The 20,696-nt window shown below is 37.1% G+C and overlaps 1 protein-coding gene across 1 annotated transcript; it reads right to left on the minus strand.

Annotated features, from left to right (window-relative positions):
* Positions 1-16,493: 16,493 nt before the first annotated feature.
* Positions 16,494-18,379, minus strand: LOC149828883 (F-box protein At1g55000-like). Its single transcript, XM_090016993.1, has 2 exons — positions 17,901-18,379; positions 16,494-17,143 (listed from the first exon to the last, which is right to left on the minus strand). The coding sequence occupies exons 1-2, from the start codon at positions 18,327-18,329 to the stop codon at positions 16,772-16,774; spliced, it is 801 nt and encodes a 266-aa protein (XP_089873119.1). The 5' UTR covers positions 18,330-18,379; the 3' UTR covers positions 16,494-16,771.
* Between the last annotated feature and the right edge of the window lie 2,317 nt (positions 18,380-20,696).

Below are 20,696 nucleotides of genomic sequence, written 5' to 3' on the forward strand. Positions count from 1 at the left end.
GTGATGAGAAAATGACATGGTAGAACCATTTGCAGCATAGAGTTACAGTTGGTTAACATAATTTTTTTTTTGTCATACAAAATGATGCTCTTAATCTATCGATCGGCATGTGTTAGGATCAGATACATCTGCAAGGGGTAGGCTTTGTTATCTGTCAGTTACAAGAAGGTTGAAGGCCCTCTAACTCTGCAAGGAGTTGACTTTGTTGTCTGCTCTTCATGACTAATGCATACCCATTGTAATCACAAAGCAATGAACCTGTCGAGTAGTGTAATCTAACACACACACATGCAAGCACACATATATTCTGGAGACAAGCAAGAAACTTTCACTTTGGGAGGTTATTACGACCTTAGAATGTGAAAGCAAGACATTAAGTGCAACAGTATGAGATTCACTAGTTGAGCTCTTTGCCCTATAGAAAAAAAATGAAAGAAAAATAGGGTTTTACCCTGCAAGAAGAAATCAGGGAAATCTTTGTTCGTCTTAGATGGTTGGTTGGATAAATTGATATTGTTTTATTCTCTTTCTATATGTATAAAATCAATCTTGATCCTTTTACTAGTAGCACCCTACAAGAAGAAATTTGCAACTATCATTCAAGATGAACTTGTGCCCGTTTTGAGCAGAATTTACAAGTGAAAGCCACAAAAAGAAAACAGTATAAAATTGCATGATTTGTTGTCTATACCATATGCATCTCTCTTAAAAGTGCAATATTTTCTTGTAAGGATGAGCTTAATAGTGATTAGAGAAACTTTTCACCAGTATTTTCACCACCAGTCTTAGTCAACCATGCAGTGCATCTGCATGTGAAAGAATTTGGAGTGCATTTGAAGCGGCACATACCAAAAAGAGAAATCATCTTGAGCCAATAACTCTTACTAATTTAGTTTATGTGCGCATGAACATGCACATGCAGAAGACTTCAATTGGAAAAGAAGCAAAAGATTCCCCGCCCATTGTATATGACAACATTGCTGCATTTGCATATGGCTCAATTGAAGAAAGGAATGAAGAACAAAAAATAGAAGATGAGGAAGAGGAGGATGAAATCATTGGCGACCAAGGAATTGATGAAGACACTTTTGATTCCACTTTTGATTTCTTAGTTAATAGCAAGTGAATAATTTTTTTTTATAAACTTGAATCATTATTATGTGTGTTTTATCATGAACTTATCATCATTTTATTTTTGTTTTGATACTTGATTATTGATACTTAATGTATGATGATTTAGTTGATGCTTGATACTTATTTGAATGGAAGTACATTTAATGTACATGCTTGATACTTATTTAATGCTTGATAGTTTTTAGATATGGGCAGTGAGATTGAAAATAGATTTTATATTTTTTTTCATGTAAAATTTAGTAAGTTTATTTTATTTGTTTTTTTTTAGATTTTTTAAGAATTTATTTGATTTTTTAATTTATTCCCGAAATTTTGTCGAAAAAAAATCGAGAAATATTCAAAAAGTTGAAAACCTCTCAAGAAATTCAGTGTCGAGAAATTGCCGTTTTAAACTTTTGTCACAATGGCTAGAACTTGTTTAAATTAAGCTCTCTCATTGTCCTCAAGGGAGGTTGCCCTCAATGGCCTCAAGGGAGGTTGCCTCTCATGTGGCCAATGAGAGAATTTGCTCTCTTTGTGCCTCTTAAATTCCAGCAAAAAAAATAGGTTGGGGGTCTTTTGGCTTTGTTGTTGAGAAAGAAAGAAAAAAGAAGGAAAATGGTGAGGGAGTTTGATGAGTGATCCTTGGTGAAAGAAAGGGAAGCTCGAGTTGGGTGTTCGGAGGCTTGTTTGGGAAAGGCTATGTTGGCTGAGTTGTTGCAGGACTCACATCCATGGCTGGAGAGCTTTGCACCTCCCACCTTCCACGAATCGGTGTTGGTATTGGCTGTTGCACAACCGCACCATTTTCCTTACAGACTGTGTACCTTAATCTTTCTTGTTTTTGTGCTTCAATCTTAATGTTTCTGATCTTTGTATCTTGCAAATAGTTTATTAATGTGTTTTGAATGAAAGTTCTGAAGTTTTTATGTTATTATGAACTTCTGAAATTCATTTTAGCGTTCTGCCTCTTGTGGTTTATTTTAGTTCGGTTTCTATCAAGAAACGGATCTCCTGATTCCTGAGTTGTCTGGGATGACTCCAAAGAATCAACTATATTTGCCTGGATACGGGTCAGATTCTGGTGTTCTTAGGCTTTCTGGAAATCCAAGACACAGACCTTCAACTTTGTTGTTGAAGTTGTGGCCTGATTCAGCCTGCAAAATCCTTAAAAATCCCTATCAAGCTATCGGGTAGATAGAGTTGTCAGTCCTTGTCCAGTCTAGAATGCTCCGAACAGCATTTTGTATTTTCAGGATTTTTCACAATTCCCTTCATGAAAAATGGATCTGTTTGATTATGTGGAAATTCAAGACAAATGTCTATAACTTTCATGTTTATAATTTTTGTCAAATCATCCTGCAAGTAGTTTGAAAGAATCAATCTTTTTTGTACCTGCCTTAGGCTTGAGCATGCTAATTACTATTATAGAATCTTGCATGGCTTGCTTTGATTTTTGAATATCTAGAGTTTTACTGCATGATTTCTAAAACTAAAAATTGATTAGGTTTGATAACATACAGCTGCACCTTAGTGAAATTTGGGGTTTCTTCCAAAACCCTCATCTGAGTGCCCAAATCTGGGGTGATTCATGTGGCCCCATAGAACCTTCTGTCATGGGTTACGACAGTTGAAACCTAACAGACCAGAAACTTCAAAAATCTGTAGACACCCATAGGTTTGCCTAAAAATTCTGAACCATAGCTTTTTGGAAAGGTCTTGATCTAACCTTAAACTCGTATGTTGGGCGTTTTTGCAAACTCTGCCATTTGAGGGATAAAAAATCCCCTCGAATAGATTGTCTGTCGAGCCCAAGAAGTCTATCACAAACATGTTTGCTTGTCCCAGTTATGAGTCTATGGATCGGACAGTTCAGATTCGAATCTGGTGATTTCAGATTCGTTTGAAGAGTGTGCGAGTCATGCACAATTTTCCTTTGGACCACCTATGTTGAAACAGTGCGCACAGATCCCAAAAACTCTATTTTTTGGAGCCCTGTTCGAACTCATCCCCGAGAAAAGCTTCTGCACGTGTTAAGATCTATTTGAATCTTAGATCTTGAATCCTGGATCAATGCTTACCGAGTCCACATCATTGTCTGTGATGACTTGATAGGGTGCATGTCTCACCGTCTTTCTTTGACATTAATGGTTGGGCTAGTATCATCATTTCTCACAAGCTCAAGTCTCTTAGAACTCACATCAAATCTTGGTGTCGCCAACATTACTTGGGAAGAAAAGTCAACTATCTCATCTCAACAGCTCAATGTGCCACTTTCGGTTTTGAGAAAATTCTGTGTAAGGGATATATTTTTGGCGAGGGGCGGGTTCTTTTCTTGTTGTGTTCTGCTGTCATGGGCACTGCACATGCCCCATTCCAAAGGCTCGGTTTGGGACACTTGCAATGATTTATTGTGGAAGGACAAGTCACCTGATTGGCTTCTCATATTAGAAGATCATATGTAACATTTTGTATCTTGATTAATAGATTCATGGGGTAACCCCCAGCGTAAAAAAAAAAAAAGGTTGATCTCTCGACGGCTTGATTTGTACCCATTTTGGTTAATGAATCGTTTTACCTTCTTCCTCAAAAAAATATAGCACCAAATAATGTATATGTGAAGAGTTTTGTGCAGATGTGTGAGTCACAAAATTGGTATCAATGAATAATATCTCATTAGTTGACTATTTTTACTATACAACATACCTTGAATTAAAAAATTTTATTATGTAAATATATTTAAAATATGACAAAATTGCCTTAATTGCACCAAAATATAACTATAAAATGGTCATTCACATCCAAATTGTTATATTAAAGAGTGAGAGAGAGTGATAATACTGAGTATCTCCTAGACAATCTTATCTTGTGTACATTTCTAAATGGCTTTGAAGGATAAAAAGTTTCAAGTGTTTTCTTAATCCACACATACATATTTATTTTCTATATCTTATAAAAACATGTGTTAGGTTAGTCATATTTTATGTTTGTATTTTAAGAGCGATAAAAAATCAACATTTTATATTGCACCAAAATTTAAAGAAATAAAAATCAAGGTTTCTTGCTAAATTGATCCAATCCAAAGTATAGTTTTTAGTGAAAAAATATTGACGAACACATCTATAGGATTAGATTAAGGAAAAAACACCTGCAACAGTATGGGTTAGTGCATGAAATATTTAAAAGCTACTCATATATATAGTGAGTGGTAGCTGTCTGTCGGCTTTTGTGCATGACGGAAATGGACGTGTGTTGAGCCTCTATCGTGAGCACATATTGGAAACTCAGCACACGTGTTAAAAAGACCCTCTACTGGGTGCTTCAAAAGGTCAAAATCCTGCTAAGACTTTTAGTGTCACTTCAAAAGCACCGCTAAAGGTCATTTTTAATACAAGTGCACATTGAGCATCTATCACACGTGCACAATGGATGCTCAATGTGCATCATGTATTAAAATGACCTTTAGTGGTGCTTTTGAAGCGCCACTAAAGGTCCAAATCTTGTTGGAGCCTTTAGTGGTGCTTCAAAAGCGCCACTAAGGTCATTTTTAACATAGGCGCATGTTGAGCATCCATCATGTACATGCGATGGATGCTCAGCATGTATCCATTTGTGTCAGGCACAAAGATGGTTAGAAAGCTACCACTTATATATATATATATATATATGTATATATATAATGTTAATGTTTACATCAGTCAATTGTATTTGCACTGTAAGCAACATTTTTTTTCTCTCACATCTAAGTCCATAATGTGGTGTACATGTTTTTATCAGTGGGAACTGGCTTTTATATCACCGGAATCCGACTTATATATGGGTTTTTTTGGCAATCCTAAAGTCAATGCCTATGAATGCATTTATTTTTCTTGACTCATGAAAACATGTTTATTTTTCAAAAAAAACATGACCCAAGGTCAATTTCTACTAAACCAAGCATGCCAAACACATCTATGAGATTAGATTGAGAGATCCCAACATGTCATCAAGCCTTATCTCAAATACATAAGGTTGGCTTTACAAGTCCTATTTCTCTATTCCTATCTATTTAAAGCTAAAACTTTGAAAAATTTGCAATCATTCATATCATCTCTAACTGCCTTCTTTCAAGTCTTTAGTGGTCTTCCTCTTTACTTAGATTATTCTACTTGTACCATGTAAACATTTCTTGCAAGGATCGTATAAGTTCTTCGTGCAACATGTCCAAACCGTCTTAAATGAATTCACTTATTTTATCCTTTACTAGTTTGACTCTTTGGTGCATTCTAATATATTTATTTTTAATTATATCATTTTTTGTCACCCTAGACATCCACCTTAGCATATACACCTTTGTAGCATGCACTTTGTCTTCTTGTCATTTTTTAGTCACCAAACATCAAGGTTCATATAATAGTGTTTGTCTTATTGTAGTCTTGTAAAAATGCCCTTTTAGTCGTAAAGGTTCTTTTTTATTACATAGCACATCACTAGTCCATCCCCACTTAACCTAAGACATTGGTGATATCTTCTTTAAAACTCCCATTTTGTTATAATATATACCCTAAATGCAAAAACTTGTGGCATTAGTGAACAGTCATGTTCTAGTCTTATGGCATCACTTTCACTAGCTTATGTACTAAAATTGTACTCCATATATTTAGTTTTTGTTCTACTAATTCGTAAACATTTTTCTCTAATATGCTTCTCCAAAGTTTTGTGTATTGTCTCTATCTTACTAACCAGTATTATATCACCTTCAAAGAAAATACACCAAGGCACTTCTATCTAGATACAACACATTATTTCATCCATAACTAAAACAAAAATATGGGCTCAAAGCAAGCCTTTGATTCAACCCAACTAATTGGGAACAAGTTTGTCTTAGCGCAGGTAGTTCTAAAAGTCAGAATTGCCTCATCATACATATCTTAAATTATTTTAATATATCTATATGCTTCTTCCTTAATACTAACTAAATTAATTTCCTTGGGACTCAGTAATAAGCATTCTCTAAATCTATGAAAACCCTATGCAAATTTCTACCCTTCTCTCTAAATCTTTCTATAAATTATCTTAACAAAAAAATAGCCTCTATCTTTGACCTCTGTGGCATAAAGCTAAATTGATTCTTTGTTACATTTGATTCTCTTATCAAATGTTGCTCTATTATCTTCTCCCACAATTTCATGGTGTGGCTTATAAGTTTAATACCCATGTAGTTAGAGTAGTTTTGAATATAACCTTTATTCTTATATAAGAATTAACATACTCTAACTCCATAATTTGGTATTTTTTTATAGACAAAATATTATTAAATAATTTAGTTAACCATGTTATTCCAATATTATTCACTGACATCCAAAATTTAATAGGTATATCATATGGACCAAGTGCTTTGTTCTTCTTCATCTTTTGTATAGACATGTTCATTTCCTCTGCATCAATTGTATCCACCATTCCGTGGTTAAAATTTGTTTTGTTTTACCATATTTTTTCATTCTTTATTTCAGAAATATTTTTTTCATCCCTTTAATTTGATCATCTTTAACCAAAACTTTTTCATCATGATCCTTAAATCTCTCTATTTTTAGTTATCATATATATATACTTTACACCTTCTTTTGTATCCAATTTAGCATATATGTTGTCATAGGCAACATACTTCTCCTTATGCTTTTCATTGCTTCTTTCTTTGCTAACTTTTATTTTTTCCCAATTTATCATGCTTATTATCTTTTGTCATTCTTTAAATATTGATTTTTGCACCTCATTATTTTACCACCAAGTTTGTTTATGCATATGACATCTACTCTTAGTCTTGTTAAGCACTTGTTCGACTACTGGCTTGATTCTACATGTCATATGTGATAATATAATAAAAATAAAAAAAAAGATTACTTAAACAAGAAGAGTAAAATTGGAGGGGGATGCAGAGATCAGATCACACGTATTATTAAACAATAAAAAATATTAAATAATGTTAAATTAGTTTTTAACACCTTGAGAAATATTTTAAAAAATGAATTGAAACGATAGGTGAATTCCTTTCCTAGCATAGCCATTGTCAATGCCCCATGCAATAATGTACCATGGACCATGTACAAGTCCAGTCGGGCTGGCAGCTCAACCAACATGCATCACATGACTACAACCCTAAGAACAACATTGAAGATTCTTACAGTATCGTGTTTAGTGAAAAAGCACCACTAATGTGCATAGCAGAAGAGTCAAGCTCTCTACCGATCGAGTGAGTGAAGGTCCAACCCAAACCCTTTCGGGTTCAAAAAGTCAAATGGATTTAAAACTCATGCCTTTTCGAGAAGTGAATGAAGTTTCAATCCATGCCCTTTCCGGTCCAAACAATAAAATGATTCAAAATTGCATACCCTTTCGAGGATTGAAGATATGATCCAAGCCCTTTCGAGTACAAGAAAAAAAAGACATCCATAACTCACGCCCTTTCCGAAGGTGAGTGAAGATCCAACCCAAATCCTTTCGGGTCCAATGAATAAAATTAATCCAAACCACGTGTCCTTTCGGGAAGTGAGTGAAGGTCCGGCCCAGTTTATGCCCTTTTGTATTCAAAACTCATGCTCTTTCGAGAAGTGAGTAAAGATTCATAACCAAGTGATTTAAACCATAAAAAAAAGGTGGCTGTAAATCTTTTATATTGGGCACCATTTTTGGATTTAATAGCCTGATATCAGTTTGTGAAATAATGAAAGAAGCTTTAACTGATGAATCTGGTGGAATTGTTGAAAAATAATGATACTCAGACGTGATGAAGCTGAAACAACAACAAAACCATGTCAATTGAGACATACAAAACATAAATAAGCAAAAGCGATAGTTTTATCTGAGACCATGAAAAAATTTGGTCATTGTTATCATAAACTGCTAAAAGGGTAAGTTAACAACTTTGTTTCCAGTCAAGCCTAGAAATGGTGTATAAGGGAGACAAACTTTCACGCCTCAGCCATGCACAATAAAGTCAACCATTATTAACTTAGCTGCCTTATCAAACAATGTATTCAAGTCAAAGTGATTCACAGTGTGCATGCTAAATAAGTTATAAGAGAAATTTATCGTTCCGAAAGAAAAAAAGACAAGTTTTAGAAATTCAGTTAAATAAAAACAGAGAACTTCACAACAATATGCAATTGCAGCCAATAACTCAATCTCATGAGTTAAAGAAAATTTGTGTGATGCAAGTCGTGCGATTCTCGGATTACTAGTCGAACATGGGCAAACGAACATATGAACAAGATAATCAAAGAATTCTAAGGGTTTCATCAAAGAACAAGTCACAGCTGCTAAACGAGACATGATACATCAATGACTGCAAAGATTGATACAAATAAAAGGATATTTAAATATGCTACTGCCATAACCCTCTTCAGCAAGATGATTATCATCAATCATGACAATCTTGTGTGGAACATAAGACAGAAATTTGCTGAAGCAAAAAAAGTTCTAAACCAGTTTTAAAAAAAAGGTGTTGTTTAACTTGCTTCACAAAGGATGCTTATGATGGGTGCATAAAAAAAGATATCATCATATGATCCAAGAACGTGCACTTTCTAAGAAGAAAAACAAAGCATGCAACCATTGGTTTGAAGGTTAAAATTACCTTGACATGGCTCCCTCAAAAGAAGATGATATCAGCTTATCAACAGGGCTTGTTGAATCCGAGAAACAACCTTGCTACAGGCTGAAACCTTTAATGGCAGAAGCGCCTTAAAAATATGGTTCCAAGGGAGAGCTAAATGAAGAAACCTAAAAGAACTTGGCTTCTTCTATGAGAGGTTTCCAAAATCAAATAAAATGGAAACCCTCTCTATGGATAAAGATAAACCTTAAAGAGAATAAAAAAACTCTATCCTAATTAATAGGGATCTTAGCAAGATAAAAAAAAAGTAGGAATCATCCAAAAGACATTGGGCCTCACCATCCAATGTTTTGGCATCCACGTCTTTGGTAATTTGAGTTACTAAAAGGCATGGGATAAAAAAAAGGATAAAGAAAAATAAAGAAAAAAAGTTTTATCCTAACTTAGTAACTTAAGTTACTAAAGACACGGTTGGGCACTAAAATAAGCCCTAAAAGATAAGAAAACACACTTAAAAGAGAGTGATAATCCTATAAAATATTGAAAACTCTTCATAAAAAAAAAAAAGAGAGAGAGACCTATAAAACGTTGGAGACTTCTCATAAAAAAAAAAGTCCAAAAAGTGAGAGTTGATTCTACACGGTAAAAAAGAATTATGGACCCATATCCTACTTATTGTATGGATCTTTAAAATGCTCATAAATCAAATCCAAATTATAGATCAAAATTCAAACCCAAACAATACGGGGATTTAAATATAAATGGATCATGTGTCAACTCCACTATCCAAATTAATAAAATTTATTTAGCAAAAAAAAATATAGGCTAAACAAATAAAGGTGATTTCTTTATGTTTAGAATCACTTTCAAACATAAAGAAATGGAGGGGCAAGCTGTTTGCATAAAATATATATATAAATAAATAAATAAACAATTTAAATACATGTGTAATTGTGTCAAAATTATCAAATATGTACACTCATTTGCACATAATAAAATAAAATACACAGGTTATAGTAAACCTCTCTTACTATGCTTGTTGGTTATGACAAAGGAGGGTAACCTGTGTTGGTTACCGTAAACCTTTCATACCATACTTGTCGGTTGCGGTAAAAAAGGGTAACCTATGCTAGTTGCGGTAAAGAAGGGTAACTTGTGCTAGTTATAGTAAACTTTTCCTACCATGCTTGCTGGTTACAATGAAAGAGGGTAACCTATTCCGATTAGGGTAAATTTCTCTTACCAGCATTGCAAGTTACTATAAAGAAAGATAATTGGTGTTGGTTGCAGTAAATCAATCATGTATTACCCTAACTCTCAAGCATTTACACATGTCATGGCTGGTACCTATAAAGTAGGAAGGTAAAGAGCATGGGGGTCATTACAGGTATAAATAGCATTCATTTAGCAAAATCAGTATCCATGATGGAATAACTTCTATCATGGAATGCTAAACTTAAGTATGCAACTCTATAAAAAAAAGCTAAGTAAATTTAGGAGGAATGAAGAAAAGAAAGAAAAAAAAATTGTCAAAGTAACAGTGCATTTAAGGGAGCCTAAGAAGACATGAGGATCCAACCAACTCTCAAGCCCTCATTTTCTTCTCCTTTTGTCTCTCTCTATTTTATTCTTCTCACTTGTAATCTTAGTTCTAAGAATCAAAAGCTAATGTAAAGGTGAAGAAATCCCAAAATAAAGTTTCAAATTTTTATATCTCAATTTGAGTTAAAAAAATTAATGCTCCAGACATATTTCTAAAGGTGGTAATAAGAAAAAAGGGCCACACTCAGTGTTGGGGAGAACCATATTCGGGTGGGTGCTAACCTTATGCTCTCTTTCAAGAAGCAGCTGCCTTTAGGGCTTTAATTTGCATCTCCTTGCGGTTTTACCAAGCAATAGTCTCCTTATATGAAGCAGAATTGAGCTCTTGAATATGTAGTGTATGAATTTGATTCTAGGACCATTTGATATACAACATTTTGATGTGTAAATTACTGCAATTTCTCTCTTTGTTATAGGTGTGTGTGTGTGTGTGTGTGTGTGTGTGTGTGTGTGTGAGAGAGAGAGAGAGAGAGATCATGTGGGTGTGCACTTGCATTATGCTTTTTTTTTCATGGTTTATTATTTTTTTGAAAGAGTCATGGTTTATTATAAAGTTCATAATTATTATTTACTGACAATTCAGCCTATAATCTTTTCTTCCATCAATCTCTGCTATAATCTTCTAGAAATGTGAACGGTTAAGTGCCGACGTCCAGCATAGGCCCTGGGGGTGAGGGTCCTAGCCTCGAAGTTTTACCCCTCTAGGCCGACGACCATAGGTATGGCAGGCTGAGCCAGTGTGACCAAGTCCTCGAGCCCAAACGTGGTTTCTTTGGGTGATAAATAAAAAAAAAAAAAGTGCACCACGTTGGCTTCTATCTTCAGGTTTGTCTTTGGTTTCAATTAGCTCTATCATAGGGATCTTGCCTGATAATGAAATGTTGCTTTCCAAAGATGTGCCATTGATAAATAGTGCTGCACATGTGGTGGCTGTTGAAAAAGAGTCTCTTTTTTATTTAGATGGCATCTTTTTCTTTTGCAGGATTCAAAAGTCAAGTTTTAGTGCTTCCTTCTATATGAGAACTTTTGCTTTGGTCACAGGTGGGATGAACACAACTGAGAATCCAAAGGTTGCAAGTGTTGGTCACAAGGTCAGTCTTGTGACCAACTTTCACAGGATTTAAGGTAGAAACTTTCTCAAGGATGACAATCACAACTTGTGCTTTCTCATGTTTCATTAAACTGGTGAAAGTGTTCCTATTGTAATTTGCAATCACTAAAAAGCTGAGAAAATCCAAGAATCTCTGGGCGAAAGAGAATCCCACTCAAACTTGAGTCAGCCAAAGATTCAAAATCATATCATCAGAGAAATATTCCCTTACGATTTTGAGTCACTTTGCAAATTGCTAGCAAACACGCCCTTCAGATTTCACAAAGTATGAAGGAAATGGTATTCTTAGTTAACATGGATACCAAGAGTGAAAACATAAGTGACATTCTTTCGCTTCTTATATTGCAAAAATACGGTATCATATCTGAACCATTCTCAGATGAAAAGGTGGCCTCTTCTACTTCTACGCATCATGTACTCCAATCTATCATCTATATGAGCTGATTTATTTATTTTAGATAGGCAAGCTGAGGTTAGGCAGACCCCTACCAGTATACTGATAAAGTTGTGAAGGATTCTCTGCTGCCTTTCTCGTCTCCTTGGAGGGGTTTGAAACATTACTGGGGTTGGGAGTGAAGAAGGCCTATGGTTCCCTGGGTGACCGTGAGAGGGATTAGCAACCTGGGATGAGATGAGGGTGGTTGTTGGTTCGTATTAGGGTGGGATTGGGCTGAATGCTTCGTCTAGACTAGCAATAGAAGCAAATCGGTTGTTCACTTTCGGCACCCAGTTGAAACCGAATGGAACTTCTACACAAAGTCTAGCGAACGCCATTCTGACTCTTTGCTCTTCTGTATCCATCTGCATCGATGAAGTTACCCTTTAAGGCTTTTGAAAATTCCCTGAAAAACATCTCCATTCCATAACTCTGCTGGGAGATCAGGGAGCTGGATCCACAACGGTATCCCCCACCGATTCATCAAGCTAAAGCTTCTTCCCTGCCTGCCTGCCTGTGACCAGGAGGGTACGACCATCCACCCTCCAACCTCCTCTCATCACTAGCCGCATGTCCTCCTTATAATAAACCGCGACCAAAAGCATACTGGTATTCCAGTTGCTTGTTGTTCAGCCCTCCCGAGAACCCTGCAGTAAGTGTTGAGTTTTTTTTTTTTTTCGACGTAGAAAAGGCTGGGGTTAGGCAGATCCCTACCTGTTTATTAAGAACAGATAAAATTTACAAATTCACATTGAAGGAACCCAATCAAGGTTCAACTTGCACCATAGTCTGTCCCCCTCTGAAACAGAAGCAGCTATGTCTGCTTCCTGTTGTCGAGTAGGGACACTCAACTCAGATACGATAGATATAGGAACCTGGTCTGCAGAGGTACCTTGGGCAGAACTCGCATCACCTGTCCCAAGACCTCGTCGCCTTTTGCAGTCTTTGAGCACGACCTGAAGGTCAGTTATGATCCAACACATGCAGCGGGGTTCTCTGGCCATCAAAGGCACCCGACTTATACCGTCTACAAGACTTTGAGTGAGCTCCGTTGTGTGTCACATTAGCAGGATTAGACGAGCTGGAAGAAATAATCTCTATGTTGGAATGCACCTGAGCTTCAAATTGGAATGGCAGTTCAACGTTGGTGCCTAACTCCACATCGCCAGACACTGAGTTGGCCCCAACGTGACTGTGGCCATTGGGGAGGGACTCAGTAACTGCCAGGTAGTAGGCAGTTGAGCACCGGCTGGACCTCCTGTTCGCCAGATTTTCCCACCATCGGCTGAACTTTCAGGTTGCCGGAAAATCCCTCCACCTGCTTGTGAGATGATCTGAGAATGGATTTCACATTCCCCTTTTTATTATTGTGAGCCAAAGACAGAGACCTTTCTTTTATGTTAATACTTGGAGTCTTCAGGTTTGCAATAGTCGCCTGATCTGAAATCGGGGTCTCCACTTCCATGTTCACACTCTGTTCTGGACCAACAACCGCCTGGTCCCTTCCCTGTACCGCCTTCACAGTGGAGTAAGCACCATCAGCAGTTCGTCCATCAATATCAAGCAGGTTCCCTTGTAAATATTCAGCAATGCCCTCGTATACATCTTGGGTCCAGCTTTCTGCGGACAACCCTGAAAGGCGAATCCACAAAGGCACTCTGTTAGTAGCTTGCAAGTTGCAACTTCAAATCCATACCCGGCTAACATTGATGGGCCACCAAAGTATGTCCATCCACCCGCCAAGATCCATAGAATTAAGCCTAATCAGGAACAGACTCTGATTCAGAGACGAGAACTTGATAGGTCCTGCAAATTTCCATAAAGTTTGCAGCTCTTGAAAAGCATATCTGTGCTTAGAGGTGGGCACTGGGCCGGTATATTTAGCCCTGTCTCGGGCCCGGCCGGAAGCGGGCCGACACGGGCTGAGCTGCAGGCTGATACTGGCAGGCCGTGGGTTTTCTCGGTCCGTCATTGATGGGCCGGGCCCGGTCGACAGCTCGAGCCAGGCCGGCCAGATGCCCGATGGCCTTCGATCCTCCACCACGTTAGCCCAAGACCTCTTAATACTATGGTCTGATTGGCATCCCCCACCTCCATCTGCGCTCACCGGCATCGAGTTATTAGGGCTGAGTCCATGGCAGGTTCGCACTGCATAGCCGACTCCATCGGTGAAGCAAACCCCTTGACCAATGTTGTCAGTATTGGCCCTTGGCCCTGTATCGTTTGGCCGTGAATCATCCGATACCGATACTCAAGTGAATCGTTCTGAATCGCAAAAAATAATTAAAAAATATTATGTGTCAATCAGAACTGAATTGTGTTAAAGACATTAAAATAATTTTAAAATAATATTAAAAATAATTTGAAGTATTTTTTACATTTATTAAAAAATAACTGATTCAGGGGTAAAGCGTATCGATTTTCTGCCGGCCGGACAACATTGCCCATGACCACAGTCGTGGTGGGGTCTGGAGGCACCATAGATGTGAAACCCCCTCCTGAGAACGGACCCGGGGAGCCAGAGAAGTGCAGCAGGAGAGGGCTCGGTTCGTTCCCTCCAAAGGCATTAAGCCTGATCAAATGACACCCCTACCTGTAACTGAACTAGCTTGCATCTATAGGTTATAGTTCTTCCTTTTATATGAGAGCCATTTGCTCACTATCATATGTGAGGTTTTACTTCATTGGGCTGACGTTGTTGATCACATCAAACGGCACGTAATTTTTATAAGAGCACAACCATACCCTTTCATACATACTGGATACTTCTAGTAGTTACATCCTGCAGGCAAGGCTGCCTCATATCAATTATCACAGCTAGGAAACATGCACCAGTCAGCTTAGAAAGATTTTATATCGCACAGAAACTTCCACTATTCAGATAAAAAGGTGATATGAGAGCAAATGGACATCACAAGATAACATGAATTGGTCTAAGCCAATGGTTAACAGCTCATTCCTACTGAATGCATGAGTTCAATGATATCTGCTGCTCCAGCAACTCTAACATCAGGCAAGGATGCACAAAAAGTTGACAAAACAGCAATGTTATTAAAAGCATGTCACCTCAAGGTGAGGGGCTTGCTGCCTCGAGGCACAGTCCTAAAGCGTACTTCTCGCTATGAGGTGCACTCATAACCCTTTGGTCAAATGGGGGTCAAAGCCTTTGACCCCCATTTGACTCGAAATGGATTCTTTGAAAAAAATAAAAGAATGGGGGGAAGGGCCCTATGGGTTGGGGCACTCACAGTCTCTCTCTCTCTCAACTCTTTGTCGAAAGGAGGAAGAAGAAGAAGAAGGAAGAGGAGGAAGGAGGATTGCATCCCCCTCACCCAGGTACCTACTCTCTCTTCTTCTTCTTCTTCCCTCCTTATTTTTCTTATTCCCTCCTTTTTCTTTTCCCCTTAATTTTTTCTGGAAATTGATTATGGATTGGTTGTGGAGTCTGAGGATAGTTTTCAATAATCTTATCTATGTTGTATTCTTGTGAGAAATCCTTTGTATGCATGCATATATGCTTCTACTTTAATTTTCTTTTTCTTTTTTGTTTTTTTAAGATAACCCTTGGAACTAGGATGTTAGAATTTGTTGATGCAAGTTTGTGTTTTATCATTTTCCTTTTCCTTTTCCTTTTCCTTTTCCTTTTCCTTTTCCTTTTTCAATGTACACCTTTTTAGTACTCCTTTTTTTCATCTTATTGCCATTGACCTATTATGTGAGCAAAAGAAATGTAAAAGTGTTGGTATTTGTGACACGAGTTATATATATTTACATATACTAAAAGTTACAATTTGTTGTATTTACACATCAAAATTTCACTTGTGTGTATTCTATACCTACTTTCTTTCTTAAAATTATGATATTTACCTCAGAATATCATAATTTTCAGAAAGAAAGTAGCTACATTAACTTTTGGTTGTTAATGATGATATGCATTATATGATGATGTTGAGGAATTTGGTTGTTATTATTTTGTTACTTAATTTTTCATTGGGCGCTCATATTTTATTTGTTATTTACTTAGTTAGATCAATTTGCTTCATTAATGTTATTTTTACATATTATTCTCATATTTTTCAGTATTTATTTGAGATTTCTGATTTCTTATTGCTTGTTGCTTCATCAAGACAGCATTTCTTTGTGTTTTTAGATATTTTTTATTTTTTTTGTTTTTAGAAATGTTTTTTTGAGACTTACGCTTTAGGCCTCTGCTTCATATTTTGTGGAGTGCTTGACAAGCATGATTGCACTATACAATTGTATATGAAGTAGACAGCTTAAGTGTTCCCATATAAACATCAGGATAAATAATGAAAACAATAGCAACAATCCTAACATTGAAAGTAACACCCATATTATGTCCATTAGTTTTTGTGTTGTATGTCTGTGTTGCTTGTAGCAACTCGAGCATAAAAGCAATCCGAAAATCAGATAACAGTCTACAGGTGAAGTTTTTCAGCCATAATGAATACTATTTGTGCAAGAAGTTAGTAAAACTATGGAACAACTGTATAACTTTCACTAGAATCAAGCATCTCCCTTCAAAGCTTTCACCAAAGATAAGCAAGCTAGCAGTGAAACTAATTTCCTTCCTTTTTCAAAAAGTTTAAGTGGAACTGAGAATTGAATCATGTTTGCCATTTTCTTATCAGCCAGAATTCATAAATATCAAAACAACATATCCCATGAGAAGTAGTTCTTGATTTGGGAATAATTACAATTTCATTGTGAAGAAATAGGTTTCGAGTGTCTGTTCAGAATACAAGGATGTATACATAACTCCCACAAAGCATATGGTCAGATGAAATTAACCTGTTGGAGATATAGATCTAGGCATTTGGAAGAAAATCCAAGTCACCTAACAATGTGGCATTCAAGAGGTCATCGTAATTGACAACCACCAACCTTATGTCTCCAGCTAAGGAACCCGTGCTTCTGGAAACTGGTTCTCCCATCTGAGATCCTCTGAATACAATGAAAATGCAGCCCTAGGATCACCATCGGAAATAGACAAATAGTATTGAACTGTTCCATCATCTGCTTGTAGACTTCTCTTCATTGAGTCAACTATCTTCCTCTTTCCACACTTTGTCATGAAATCGTTGTTTTTTCCTTCTGGAGCACCTTCTAGATACAAAACTGCCACTTCCCTTTTGGCATAATTATCCAACTCTATGTAGCAGGTCCTGTCACGTAGAACTTCTGGATCACTTATAGGGATTAAGAGCCTTTCCCTTGAGTATATGCCATGGTCACTCATCATATTGTTCAGACGTTTGATTTCCATCACCTGCACAAAAAACAATGAAGTTCGCCAATCTGAAGGCATAACTGCATAGATTATTGTTCCAGTAAATAATAAAGAAAATGAAGAAAATTTGTGTGATATTAAAATTAGGTCCATCGTATACATCACTACAGAAAAATCTGCACCTTGGCCGCTTATACAGAAGCAAATGATAACATGTCCATGCATGGTGCACAAACTAAATTTTGTACTAAAGAAAGAATTGCGTAAAATCATGATAGCCCACTGGACAATGCCTGATGTTTTAGTTGCAAATGTCTAAACAGAAAAAAAAATGCTCTGCACCCACTCCTAAACAAACCGTGAAACTATGGTTTTTCATAGGGCACAGGATAACACAAATCTACCAACAACCATCAAAGGAAGCATCACCACAAGAATTCTATCAAGTATGATCTAGTTTACAAATCATAAAGGGGAATTTTTAAAATGACTATTTGCTTTCAAGCAATAAAATTGAGCTTAAATTCCATTAAAAGAACCAGCCTCCGACCAACATACAATAAATTTGGATAGCTGCAACACAGATTACTAAGTTCGCACTAGTTCCAATTCAGTAGAAAGCCCTACAGTAAAGCCTAGCATACAACTGAAAATCGGAAAAACGAAATTCCCAACCTAAAACCCAGTATTCCTAAACTAAAAACCTTAAAACATGCAAAATGTTCGGAACAAAGTCACAATTCGCAAAACTAAAACAAATCAAAGCAAAAGATAAGAACAGCAGTCCCGATCGGACCTGAACCCGATATTTCACGGCGAGACTGAAGATGTTGTCGCTGCGCTGGAGGCGGTGCGAGACGGCGAAGCGGCCGAGCCGGTTGTCCCGCCAGAAAGCGCCGGAGGACGGGTTCCCGACGATCTCCTTCAGCTTCCAGGGGGATCGGAACGACCGGATCAGCATCTCGCGATCGGAAGCAATATCGCGCCAGAATCGGCAGACGCAGGTGGCCCGCGCGAGGTCGGAAAGGGGAAGGCGCTCAAGGATGCTCCGGAGGACGTCCGGCGAGGTTAGGGCGGAGAAATTGGAGTTCATCGGAGAGATGACAGCGGAGGACTCACCGGAATCCGGAAGTCCGGCGTCGTTCCGGCGAGACCCATCGGAGACGAGACGCTTGTGGAGCTCATCGTCGCCGCCTTCTTCTTCTCTTTCGCCACAGCACCCCATGGAGGGAACAAAAGGATGCCCAGCTCAACTCTCTGCTTGGGTTTTTAATAGTCGCCCGAAATCATGTTGAGAATACCGAAATGCCACTAGTTTCTACAGAGAAGAAGGATAGAAGATGGCTTGTTGACTGTTGGTTACTGATTGAAAGGGAGAGCGGATATTATCGAACGCTGATGGGTCCCACCAGAAAAGGTAAGTTAACGGAGTTCCTGCACCGTTAATCGTTGGGCTGCTGATTCAGCTGTATCGACACCGATACTCGGATGAATCGTTCTATCGGTTTAAAATTAACTAAAAATTTATTACTTGTCAATCGTTACATGATCACACGTGTTAACAATTAAAATAATTTTTAAAAAAATATTTTTGATATTTTTTTTATATTTATTAAAAATTAGCCTTGACCCTTCAGCGTATCGAAATTCTGCCGATACGCATGCGTATCGACTCGACCGATACAGGCGGATACTGATAGCATTGCTCAAAACACTCCCTAATCCATCCTACCAAATTAAGGGTTTGAGAGGGGGTTTCTTCTTGAAAACAGCAGATCTCTCTTTTTTATTTTTTTCAATTTTTTGGTTCATTTTTTCTTCTCCCTAATCTTATTAGGGTCTGCTGAAGCTGAGTTTCATTGTGGTTTTAGTTTCTTCATTGGGGATGATTTAGGTTTGGCGGATTAGGGTGATGAGTTTGGGTTCTTATTGCAGCAGAGATGAAGCTTCTTTTTTATCACGAGAAGCAGTATTTTTTCCGAAATTATCATTTGACTAAAAAAAATATCGCGTTATTATTGTGAGAAATACTGTTTCTTGCGAAAATATCTTTATCCTTTTGTTTCATTTTTTTTTTTTTAACAGAAGATGTTGGCCTGGCCCCCTTCTTCCGGCCCACATCGACAGCGTGAGGCTTGACCAATGTTTTCAGTATAGGTGCCTATATCGGCAGAATTTCGATATGCTGCTATTTTTTAATAAATGTAAAAAAATACCAAATATTATTTTTATAATATTATTTTAAAATTATTTTAATAGTTTTAACACGTATTAATCGCTTATTGTTTTTTAGCCAATCAGTTGAACCTGCGGGCGAAAAACTCAGGGTCTAACGGATACTGACAACATTGGGCTTGACCGTCTCTCTCTCTCTCTCTCTCTCTCTCTCGTTTGAACTGCTAACTGCGGTGAGGCTCCAGCCTGGAACGGCAACGGTGAGAGCCCTCCTCAGCCCCTTTCAACTGCAATCAAGATGGTGGGAGTCAGGATGACTGAAGGGGTGGCATCAAAGAGGCGATGGTGAGAGTGAGGTGGAGGACTCGTGGAGCTGCGAGTAGGGCTGCACAACGAGTCGAGCTAACTTGGTTCGGAAAGTCTTTGAAAATTTGAAAAATTTTATATTTTTTAAATAATAAGTAGATATATATATATATATATATTGTGAGTAATCGTCTATAAATGTGACAAGATATTTTTCACTCGTGTAACACGAAAAAAATATTGTGCACACCTGTATGCACAAATTTTAATTTTTTATTATTGTGTTTGACATCTTTCTTATATGTGTTGGATTGCTTAGTCTTTATGCAATCAACACGTGGTTTTGAATCCATGAAGTTAAGAGATTCAAGAACACCTTCTTTCACAAGTATTTGGATTCTCTCTCAAGAAGTGTCATAATCTTAGATATCAAAGGAAATAAGATTGATCATCCTTTAAACTGTGTTTATTGTCAATCAACATATTTTTAATGGAGTGAGATTCTTGAATGTGGAGTTTGGTTTTCAAATGATACAAATAATCACATATATACACAAAACCAACGTGAATATAATTTTTAACAAAAATAAGCCTACAGTTTTCAAAATTAAATGCAAAACCAAACTTATTAAGTTTTAAAATAGAAATGAGATTCCGACTATAGGATGAAATATAAAATGTATCAATCAAATCCAAAATAAATTTAGACTCTAATACAACTCTATAGGTCCCAACGTTTTTTACATGGAAACACTTTTTATTTCTTGAAAAGATATTTTTTTTCATGTTTCGTTGGTTTTCTTTTGTTTTGAGATGTCCGCAAAGAATTGACAATGTACATCGTGACACCATAATCAATCCACCAACTATGCAATAAAACATGGATTAAATTGCACTCATACGAAACAAAGGACTTGTTACCTATCTTCTCAAGCTATTTCTTATGCTTTAGGCAATCAACCTTCTTATGTTCCTTCTTATAAAAGCACTTTATAGAAGAATCGTTAGTCTTCGCCTAAGAGTTTGAACTCTCTTTGGAGGTTTTCTTCTTATTTTTTTTAAGGAACTCTTCTTTGCCTTCGGCCTATACTTTCTTGATGAGAAGCCATAT

Source organism: Nuphar pumila, chromosome 9 (assembly GCF_984573655.1).
Source record: "Nuphar pumila chromosome 9, dmNupPumi1.hap1.1, whole genome shotgun sequence".
In the NCBI taxonomy this organism is placed as follows: domain Eukaryota; kingdom Viridiplantae; phylum Streptophyta; class Magnoliopsida; order Nymphaeales; family Nymphaeaceae; genus Nuphar; species Nuphar pumila.

Excerpts from the sequence above, each read along its gene's own strand:
- LOC149828883 (XM_090016993.1), bottom strand. The coding sequence starts at position 18,329 with ATGGGGTGCTGTGGCGAAAGAGAAGAAGAAGGCGGCGACGATGAGCTC. Across the intron at positions 17,144-17,900 it reads CCGTGAAATATCGGGTTCAG|GTGATGGAAATCAAACGTCT; the intron begins GTCCGATCGGGA and ends TTTTTTGTGCAG.